The sequence below is a fragment of the Centroberyx gerrardi genome, chromosome 8 (genome assembly GCF_048128805.1).
Source record: "Centroberyx gerrardi isolate f3 chromosome 8, fCenGer3.hap1.cur.20231027, whole genome shotgun sequence".
NCBI classification, from domain to species: domain Eukaryota; kingdom Metazoa; phylum Chordata; class Actinopteri; order Beryciformes; family Berycidae; genus Centroberyx; species Centroberyx gerrardi.
In genome coordinates this window covers 11,128,013-11,138,803 of record NC_136004.1, presented here as the reverse complement: position 1 = coordinate 11,138,803, position 10,791 = coordinate 11,128,013, and the positions used below count along the sequence as shown (strand labels likewise).

General features: G+C 41.9%; 2 protein-coding genes across 3 annotated transcripts; both read right to left on the bottom strand.

Annotated features, from left to right (window-relative positions):
• Positions 1-1,416: 1,416 nt before the first annotated feature.
• tas2r202 (taste receptor, type 2, member 202) lies at positions 1,417-2,418 on the bottom strand. The gene has a single exon (XM_071927798.2). It carries the CDS (start codon positions 2,416-2,418, stop codon positions 1,441-1,443), a length of 978 nt encoding a protein of 325 aa, XP_071783899.2. The 3' UTR covers positions 1,417-1,440.
• Positions 2,419-3,998: 1,580 nt separating this feature from the next.
• Positions 3,999-9,956, bottom strand: vsig8b (V-set and immunoglobulin domain containing 8b). Of its 2 annotated transcripts, none has more exons than XM_071927857.2 (8): positions 9,872-9,956; positions 9,360-9,439; positions 7,520-7,689; positions 7,122-7,323; positions 6,674-6,826; positions 6,433-6,555; positions 6,055-6,193; positions 3,999-5,616 (listed from the first exon to the last, which is right to left on the bottom strand). In XM_071927857.2, the coding sequence occupies exons 2-8, from the start codon at positions 9,430-9,432 to the stop codon at positions 5,373-5,375; spliced, it is 1,104 nt and encodes a 367-aa protein (XP_071783958.2). In that variant the 5' UTR covers positions 9,433-9,439; positions 9,872-9,956; the 3' UTR covers positions 3,999-5,372. The 2 variants fall into 2 exon arrangements, with proteins under 2 accessions (XP_071783958.2, XP_071783959.2); XM_071927858.2 differs by having other exon boundaries at positions 7,520-7,680.
• Positions 9,957-10,791: the final 835 nt, after the last annotated feature.

The following is a 10,791-nucleotide window of genomic DNA, read 5'->3' as shown; positions in this document are numbered from 1 at the left end:
GTCATATTCACACAGTTTCCATTACCTTGGGATGGGAAACGGCACTCGGTGGAAAACATTTTGTCCTTTGAGACAAAACGTTACCTGATGTTCATTCTGCAGCATTTTCAAAACACATGTGATTGCAAACTCACAAATATTAGTATTTCATAAATAAAGGACCCTAGATAGGTGATATTCAATAGCGAGTATTGCTTTCATGTCAGCTAATATTGTGTCAGTCACATTTAGTTGTATGCCAAACATAACTTCCTCCAGCTGAGAGAGAAAGAGAGAGAGAGAGAGAGAGAGGGGGGACAGAACCAGAGGCAGTGGTATGACTTAATTCCCCTGCATCAAAGGAAAAGATGCCCTTTCCTTCTTTGTCCATTTAGCTGCTGGAGGGATCCCAAGCCTCTGTGTGGAGTGGGATTAGCTGCACTATTGTATCTCCACTTTGAACCTCACTAGGTGGTGCCAGAGGGTATGAACTAATGGAGCATTGCAAAGAGGTCTGGTGCATTTTTTTTTTTTAAACCTTTATTTACTCAGGGTAGGCTTGCTGGGCCTGAATGCACTTTTCAGCAACGCCCAGCTACACGCCCACGCGCACACAGTTACACACATTCACACCTGGGAGCTGCCCAGCACAAGCACACACACACACACACACTGGTGCTGCCGGCCACTGAGCAGCTCCACAGAAGCAACCGGGGGTTAAGTGCCTTTCCCGGCGAGATTTTCCGAGCCGATGCAGGAATTTGAACTGGCAACCCTCCAATTACAAGTTGGCCTTTCAAATCTTCAGGCTACCATCACCCCTATTTGCAGTTTAAACCATCTGCAACATGACTGAGAAAAAAATCAAAAAACTAAAAAAAAAATAGAATTTAGGTTGTGAGTACTTTCTTGTTTTATTAATATGTTCTGTACTCTCACCACAGTCACATGTATTTTTCAGCATTTCAGATGGGTACCGAGTTACATCATGTCCATGCAACCATGCTATTATGGATCTATTTTACTGGCCCAGGTATTATTTGTTGTCATGAAATATTCATACGCCAAGGTACAGTCTGATGAACCCATCATTTAGGTGGTGTGTTGTTACCTGGCTGCTGAGGATCACACTGTGAAGACCAGTACTCGACTCGTACGGCTCTGCCCTCCCCATTCTGAATTAGCTAAAATTGCTGGCACAGTTAAACTAACCCTCTTTAAAATCTGAGGAGCATCAGCCAGTGAGGTCAGACAAATATTGATATAAGAAAAAAATAATTGGATAGTATGTTCAAAATGCAAAGCTGCTCACTAATCTTAATAACGTTGATACAGCAGTACAATATTCATTGCTGTAATTGCTGGCACATAACAAAAGAGCAATTTCAAAGTGTTTTTAATAAGTGGTCCAATTTCAGACAAATGTTAATTGATTTCAGCACAACAGACTTTTCACAGAACTCAATTTTCAATTTTGGGAGGAGAGCTGGGCTTGGCCTTTTTTTCAGGCACCTTTAGACAAGACAAACATGGATACTCATCCAGGCAGACGTTGTAGGCCTGGATCAGAGCTTTCCAGAACGTCTTTTTCCCGTAGATCAGCACCATGGCGCTGACCGTTGTGTACACGGACGTGAAGAAGAGGGTGAGCACGATGGCGTTCTCGTGGTTGATTGCTATCTGACAGTGTACGTACAGGTCGACCACCAGGAAGCAGAGGAAGACCGCCACCAGGGACAGAGCCATGCGGATCACCCTCATCTGAGCGCCCAGCTTTGGGCCGTGGGCTCCGTTGGTACTGGCCTTCATGTTGCGGAGATGGACGGCCAGGTGGGCAGAGATGGAGATGCAGCATTTTATCATCAGCAGCCCCGGCAGTACGTCGGCTAGCATCAGATATATGGTTTCGTAGACCTTGCCGTAGGTGGTGTCCGGCATCATGACCCCGCAGTCTTTGTTCTCCATGGTTTGATTTTCAGGGTGGAGCACCACCAGCATGGGCAAGCAGGTCCCCAGGCCACACAGGGGCATGAGGAAAACGGCAAGGGTCACGTGTTTGAGGATGGCGGCCTGGATCTTCGCGTAGCACTGATTGGGTGTGGTCACCAGTTTGGTGCTGTAGTAGAAGGTGAGGAAGCCGCTGGTCCACATGATGGTGAACTTGAGGCTGAAGATCAACAGGAGCATGACTGAGTAGAGCTTCTGGGCAATGTGGCACTCTATGTCCAGCTCATCCATGGTCATCCAGAAGTAGCAGATCAGCTGGTGGGCCCCGCTGGCCACAGACAGGGCGGTGATGATGGTCTCACTAGCGGTCCACTGCTTCTTCTGCTTGTAGCTCCACAGACTCATCAGGAAGATATATAGATTGAAGAACACAGTGGTGACAGCCACGAAGCCCGTCATGACCCAGATGATCACCTTATTTGTCCCCAGCATAATGCTATTCTTTTTCCTATAGCAATGTGGGGAGATGGCTGGAATATAAACCTTTTTTCTTGTTTTTTTTTTTAGAATAACTTAATCTTCATACCTTTCTATGTACCACTCAGCGGCTCAGTGTGGTGTTTTGAAATGTTGTTTGTAGTGTTGAAAGACTGATGGCAAGAAGGCAATAATTCCAGAGACAGTCCAAACCACACGATTCGTCATTTCTACCACAGAATGAAATCAGCCACAGTTTGTCACTCGGCCTGCATGGGGAAAAGATTCACACGCTAAGCTTTTGAAATGTTCTGAATAAACTCATTTCAAATGTGCCATTATGTTATAGAAAAAACATTAAAGAAGGTAAAAATCTGCATTTTGAGTGATCATATGTAAAATGAAGTCAAGCATAGCTGGGTTAAGAGGGCTGAAGCAATTAGAGGAAGAAAAGGTTCAAACTTTACCTCAGAGGAAGATCCCTTGGGTCGGATGAGGCATTTCATCACTTTAAACCCCACCCAAGCTTTCTCTTTTCATTCTTAATCCTTGCTAGACCTTGCGATAGCTTGTCTGACTCAATACCTTTGGCTGTAGTTGATGATTTTAATGTTAGCTTTAACCCCTTGCCTAAAGATGTTGACTAAGAATGGCATGATTTTTGTGTTCTCTGACAGGGATTTATACATAAGAATTAGACATGATTTGCATCAGAAATGACCACAGGTAGTTGTGGTTATGTATTTGCATCAGCATGTGGTGAGAAGGATGTGTGCTCATTATGAATATCCGGTGACTTTACTGTACGACGATCACCGCACCATGACAGCCAATTCACAGATCACACTCTAAAGCGCTCCCCATGCAAATAGTTATTCCTGAAGCTTGGCCACATATTTACAAACACCATATCACACACACATTTACCTGATAAGGAAAGCCAATCACCTTTGAATCACCTTCAGGAGCCTTGCTAATGCAATACCTTATCACTGTAGTTTTGCTATGGAGGGCACTCACTTGGATTTTTAACAAGATGTTGACTTTAAGAATCTCTGTCTACATTTTATTTTTGTGTTGCTTGCTTGTTTTACATACAAACTATGTAATCAAAATGAGCATTGTCGTAATTCATTCATTACATAAGCAAAGAATATGGCTTTCCAATTCCTAAACCACATTTTGCCCTCAAAGGGGTCTTAAATTCCTTAAAATGACCATGTTTACTGAATGACAGCCAATTGATTTTGTCAGTGGAACCAAAACAATGCAAAGCTAAATTCAAGGCCAGATTCTACCTTTCTACACAAAAAAAATATCTCCTTCCAGCTAGAGCGCTCTTTGAATCTAGATGTGAAAGCACATTTGGCTCTGAGGACAGTGCCTTTTTTTCAATAATTGCTTTACCAACCCTGTTAGAACTTGAGTTTCTTGGTTTCCTTTTCAGGTTGATGGTCACGTTTTTGTAATTAATCATTGTATCTATTTTCCCAGTTCATTCATGGATCAAATGAGAGGCTTGTGTAACTATTGAGCACGATAAGGCTTTGTACTGCAGTGAACTGTTCCTTGTGATAAATAAGCACATCTTTACTTGAATTGGGCATACAGGAAGAAACAGATTTACACACACACACACACACACACACACACGTTGACAGTTTTCAATGTATAGTGTGTCAAATGAAAAGGAGTCAAATGCACATAAGATCGGGGCCACAATTCATCTGAACTGAATTTGCTTGTACAAGGCCATCAGAGAATCAAATATTCTGAGTAGCTTTTAGTTTGAATTCATATTTACACAGTGACACTACTGAAACTACGTCTTCCATCTATAGGCTGTGAAAACTGTTAGATGTAATTGTTGTTCAGACTATTTTTAAGCACTTTCATCTGAATTGTAAATTAGGGTTAGGCTACAGCAGAACATGAAGTTTCATTTTTCATGCACTCTCCATGCATCATTAAACATAATTCTCCTCCCCTGTTGTTGATGTAAACAATCTGTACAAAATCAATGCATTCAAATCCCTAGTCATAAAGACAATCTGATTGTTGGTAAAGTTTTAGATTAAATTCCTATATACTTTTCTAATACCTCATTTTTTTTGTTGGTAAAGTACAAACTTAGAAATTCTTTACTGCATGTCAAAACAGACTGTCTGATTTCATTGTGGTGATGCAAAAATAAAAACTCATTCAGTCTCATTTAGTTGAATCATTTCCAGAAAGGTGACACGTCACACATTCTACATACTAGGAGATGTAGCCTACTTTGTATCTCGTTAATACATTATGTTTCGTCTACCCAGATATGCTCAAACAATTAAAGACGGAGCCATGAAACAAAAACCTGAAAGCTCAGTGAACCCTAGATGGGCTTTGTAAGGCATGCAGGATGGTGCCGTGCTGACTGACTTGTTTTTCATTTTAAAATCTTTTATTTAATTGTACAAATTAAAAAAAAAAATAAAAATAAAAATAAAAAATGACATATCAAGTTACATATGCCTCATGGAAAAAACAATATGCATCAAAACAAAAAATCAAAAACAAAAAAGTTATTTTCTATATACACACACACTCTTTACACAGCATTTGCAAAATCAGTGTAATAATGACTTGGGGTATGAGGAGGCATTTTCTCAAACCTTCTCTTGTTGTTTACAATGGCATGATGTGTTTTACAGTGCATCATGAAAGTCAGCCAGTTGCGCATTATGTTTGTCCATAAGGCAGAGTTAAGATTTTACAAGTTTCCAGTAGTCCTATAGCAGCACTCTGCTATTAACTAGCTAATTAGCAATTGCGGCTGCAAAAATGCCTCTAGTGGATCTGTACCATTATACTCCAGTATATTGTATTGCACCATTTGTCACATACATACAGTATTCTTTACAAGATGTAGTTTTGTATTGAAGGAAAGTCTATCAAGCCCAGGTGGGCTTGCATTTGAACTCCCATTGTTACACTGGGTATCCATATCTGCTGTCGTATTTGAGGGGAGGAGGTTTCTCCCCGGCAGAGTTTGGCTGCGATGTGCCGTTGCTCCTGTCTGTGTAGATGGCGCTGCGGCCAGACTCAGTCCTACTGGGCAGGGCTTTCCTCACCGAGCTGTAGACCACCCCGGGGTGGGTGCGGTAGCCCACCACTGAGCGGAAGCTGGAGTTTCTGCTGGAGGGCCGGCTCTCTGGGGCCGGGGCGTCCTCCCTGAGGAAGCAGCACAGCGCTCAAAATACTGCTCTTCTGATGCAGCCTCTTCCAGGGTCACACTTTATTTTGGACAGTCTAATGTTGACACTCAACTTCCTATCAAGTGACTGTAATGTGTCACTAAAAAGTCTACTGAGTTTCAAGTGAGACTCATAATTTTGTGAGAAGTAGTCTATAGATATTCAATGTCTGAGCTAGGGTTAATGTTAGAAATAGGGTCAGGTTAGGATTGGGTTTAGGTTTAAGAGTTAGGCTAAGGTCAGGGTCAGGGTTACATAGTCTGGGAGATGCAGCAAATAGGCAAGTGACACTTTGTTTTGTCACCTACATCTACATTTTGTCACCTGATAGTTGAGTGTCAACACTAGAATATCCAAATAAAGTGTTAAAGGTTTTCATTGATGTTTGAAATGCATATCAGTTCTCATATTGTACCTGATTTCATTTGCAACCTCCTTCTGATAGCGACGCTTATGGCAGCAGCAAATCAGGAGCCAGATGAGAAGCAGGAGTAGCAGCAGCAGCAACAAAGCACCTATTACCGCCCCAACTATGACACCCACTTTGTTGGTAGCTAGGGGAGTAGAAATGACGCTTAGAGACAGGTGTCAAACAACTGCAGCTGTCCTTGTTCACAGCACTGTATACTAGCTTTAAATAGAGGTTTCAACTGGTATCATTTCATGGAATTTAAAATTGCAGCAGATGGCAAACACTCATACATGAGAAACCAATAAGATACTTTAGGGCATGAAAGTGTAAAGAAGAGTAAAATTAGGAATTATGATATAATTGATGTTGGATTAGACTTACCGTTGTATGCATACAGTGTGTATTTGCACTGCTCTCTGCCAACAGCATTTTTCACCTCACACACATAATTTCCCACATTGCTCTCTGAATGATTCCTTATCAACAACTCCCCGGTCTGTGGGTCTTAATGAAAGAACAGAACATTTAGTACTAGCACATTACATACCAGAGTAAACACTACATTATTGATGTGTACACCTGCTTATGGAGAGGTCGCTTTTCTAGCAGGTTGCCTCTGTACCTTGCGTTGCAGTGGGTGGGATGGCACCTCCGCTCTCTCTCCTCCACACATAACTCAAAGGGGTGGATCCCTGAGAGGATTTGCAGCGCAGGGAGACCGTGCCGCCTTTCTCCTCACCGCCTTCTACCCAGCATTTTGGCACAGATGGGCGAACTAGTGAAGAGAAAGCACAAATATAAAAATAAACACCAGTATATCAAATAGCATTTCCTCAGAGGAATGCTTGTATGTTTCAGCTCATCAGGGGGAACTTTTAGGCGTGTGACAGAGACAAGCAGCTCTAGGTGTGGCTAGAGAAGGGCAGGGGAAGGAAAACTACAAAAGGCAATAACATTCCATACGAGTGAGACCGATATTTAAAAGAACAAGAGGGCAGCTGAAGGAAGGAACAGGTAAAACAGAAACCGGTCGGGGAGGAGTGTCAGACTGTCAAGGAATTCTTCCTCACCCATCACCACCAGAGTGACTTTTCGCATGTCGACACCGGGCGCTTTCTTGACTTTACACTGGTAGGTGGCCGTGTCCGAGACCCTCACATCCGAGATGGCAATGGAGGCGTCTCCCAGCTTGGGGTCTCCTGTGAAGCTCAGCCTTTTGGAGAGGCCGGGGTCACCGTAGTGCAGCGTCTGGCCCCCTGCGTACGATAAGATCTGAGATGCAAAGATCCCATTCAGTGACGACAATCCTTCAGAGCAGGTTTTTCCACTAAATTGCTAGTAAGAACATAGCCCGAAGTCTAGTCAGTCTAGTCTCGAATGTTTGAGATGCTGAAGTAATGTATGCCTAAGTCAGTTCTCCAGCCTCCCAGACAAGTTTCTCACAGCATTCCGCTCTTTCCTCACTCACCAGCTTGTCTTTCTGGGTCATGTCTGGGCTGACGTTGGACCATTCGATGTCCAGTTCTCCGGTGTCCGAGGAGCCGGGGGTGTAGGTGCACCCCAGAGCGACTTTCTCCCCCTGGGCCCGTTGGATGGTCTGGGAGCCCGTGGACGTCACCTGCATCGCCTCTGTGATATCTCAGTGGCGCAGAGGACATTACATTCAAATCGTCTGCCTCATAATACACTTCCTCCGTCCAAATGAAAGCAATTTATACTTTGACCAAAAGAAGATGTTAGAAAAAAAAAGGGGGAAAAAAAGTAATTTCTCAAATATGTTAATGTTTTTTCCCCTCTCAATGGCATTCAAGCTCTAGGCCTGTATTCACAAACAGTCTCCGAGTGGAGGAGGAGTGCTGATCTGAGACTAATTGGCCTCTTAAGTCAAAGTGAAGACTGAAGATTTTTATTTGAGGGTTTGGAGCCAGAAGAAAAGTAAAAGTGCTATTTTGTGTGAAAAAGAGTTATGTGTAAAATTAAAACTCTTGAGATTCATTAATTATGAGTACATTGCTAAAATCAGGACCAAAACTGAATACATTAACAGAAATGTAAATTGTACTTGGATGACAAATAACAGTATGTTAGCGCTCTGTGTGAATGTGGTTCAATACGACTCACACCCTTGACCTCAAATATGTGGTTATTGTTTGTGGTCATGTACTTTAACCAGGAATCCCAATTCATCATGCCTAAAAGCTTGGCGCATACAGGCCTTGGTTTCTATAAGGAGAACTCAAGGCTGAAAATATTGTGTGGCAACACAATGACACATTTTACAGTCTCAGGTTGTTTATCTTGGTGGTGCCGTCACTGAAACACCTCTGACATCTGAGGCAAGCCTCCTCTCACAATTTTCCCATATAGGTGCTTAACCTCTGGTAAATTTCTTTGCAGCATTAATGGACCATGTTGGTAAATCATGTCAGCGTCCTTGTTGACTGCATTCATTACTCCTGGCCCATCTCACATCCAGCACATTCCCTACAGAATTTAGTTGTTATATGTCTTTTTTGTAAATTAATTTTAATACTCTGAGATCCCTCTGATTCCACTGGAACAGAACAAAATATGTTAGAGGCATTTATAAAAGGGCGCAGATGGCAGATATGATGATGGGAATATAAAAAAAACTCAAATTAGTCAGTCACATGTTTACACTAATAAACCCTTTTGGCAAAAAGTGGCAAGTTGTGAAGTAAGGACGATATATTTCCCATGTGGAGTTGCAGCTCGCTTGCCAGCGCACTCAACCACTAAGCTTGATACCATTAAGCTACCATTGCAAATAATCAAATCCTTTGCACCTCCTCATTGGCCAGAGAGCGGGCTCAGATAATGCTCTCCTCTCAATATGCTATTGGGAATTCGCTCTGGCACATAGAGTAGTAATTTACGGAAGCACACAACATTTTGACCCTTTGCAACCAAGCAGTGGGCATGAAAGAAATAAGAATATTAAAAGGAGTAGCTGTCAGCCACATTTTATGCCCATGGTCCATTGGACATCTGTGATGCAGTTCACACAAGGGCAGATGCATTACTGTCACATCAATAACTGAGAGCATGTCAGACAAGCCAATCTGCCGTGTGGATCACAGATTTGACTTGATTCAACAAAGCCCCATCACCACTATGGCGCTTATAGTAAAACACCTATTGTGTTAGAGAGCAGATACGCTCAACTCTTCATGCTCAGAATATGTATAGGCCTGCCTGAAGGCCTGATGTGGACACAGACACATTAAAAAACATGTAGATTTAGCAGAAACCTCAAACACACTCCTTGGTTATCAAACCAGACTCACCTGTTTTGAGATGAATTGCTAAAAGAAACAACACAGCCACTTTAAGCCTCACGCTTGTTAACAGATGTTCCATTATGACCCTGGGAGCAAATGCAAAGACAAAGTGAGGAAATGATTCTCAGAATGTGATTTCAGAAACTGTCTACCTTATTTGAATGTTTGTGCTTTCTCATTTTGATTTAATCTCCTGACCATGAAAACATTTCTGCTGTGTTGTCTTTATCATGCACCTCAGTTCTGTAACGCTACACCTATTTGGCTAAAATCCAACATGCACAAGGCAGTCGAATTATTACCTGCACTGCTCTTAAAGTTTTAAAGGTTCTCCCTGCCAGGTTATTAGCAAGTTAGAGTTCAAATGAATGTGAATATCAATGTGAGCAAAGTGAGCAGCGGTAAGACAAAATAATTAATTCTCAAGTAGGACAACTGCACACTACCAAGAATACTAAATGGAGTTCTGTTGAGCAATAGTGAAATATAGGTTGAAAATAAATTTAACTCCAATTTACCTTTCAGTGGAGAAATAATCCAAAGACAGTGTAGCTCCTGAGGCTTGGCCGTGTTTCAGTGCAGTGTGTAATGCTTGCTTATTTATTTTGCTCTCAGGTGAAACTGAACAGATAACTATCAGCCACACCCTCTCTGTCCATAGTGCTGGTTGATTGGCCACTCCTGAAGCTGAGAGCATTTCAAACTGCCTTCAGTGTCAAGCCAGCCCAAATGAAAAGTTGTATTCCTCCAACCTCATTTTTAAAAGTATTTTGGGATGGGAACATGTTATAATGTAGGTCATTTAGCATAGTTACTTTGAATATAGAGCAGAAAAAATGTTTGTCTGCTTGTTTTTTTGTTGTTTTTTTTTTGTTATCACAGGCTTAAGTACAGTAGCTGATGAATGAGATTAATTATTACCTGCCAGTGTTGGGGAGCAGATCAACAACTATGTTGTTGAGCTATTTCTTAAGTTCCACTTTTTTTTAACTAGTCAACAAGTTAATTAGTCGGCAACAGTTTTAATTCACGAATGGCTTAAACTACAAGAAGTCATAAATTTGAAATCATACTTTCTATTTTTATCTCTGTTTCTCACCTTTTCCCTTGATTCCACCGCATCATTTCCATCGTTTATGTAGCCTATATATATTTTTCCCAAGCCACAAACCCAGGTATCTGTACCATGATCTCATTTATGGAATTGTGTTTAGACGTCACTCTGTTTTTCAAAATAGTTTGAATGTTTTGTATGTGGTTTGGTTGCACATTCTTTAGGGTTGTTCAACAGCAGTTTAAGTTCTTTCAGTGTGAAGTAGTCTGCAGATTTCCCCCAGCACCTCCCTGCCACACCCTCTTGTCACACCCATGAAAACACACTGGCTGAGAGACACATGTTGATTTGAACCTCACAATACACGACAACAGAGCTGCAAAT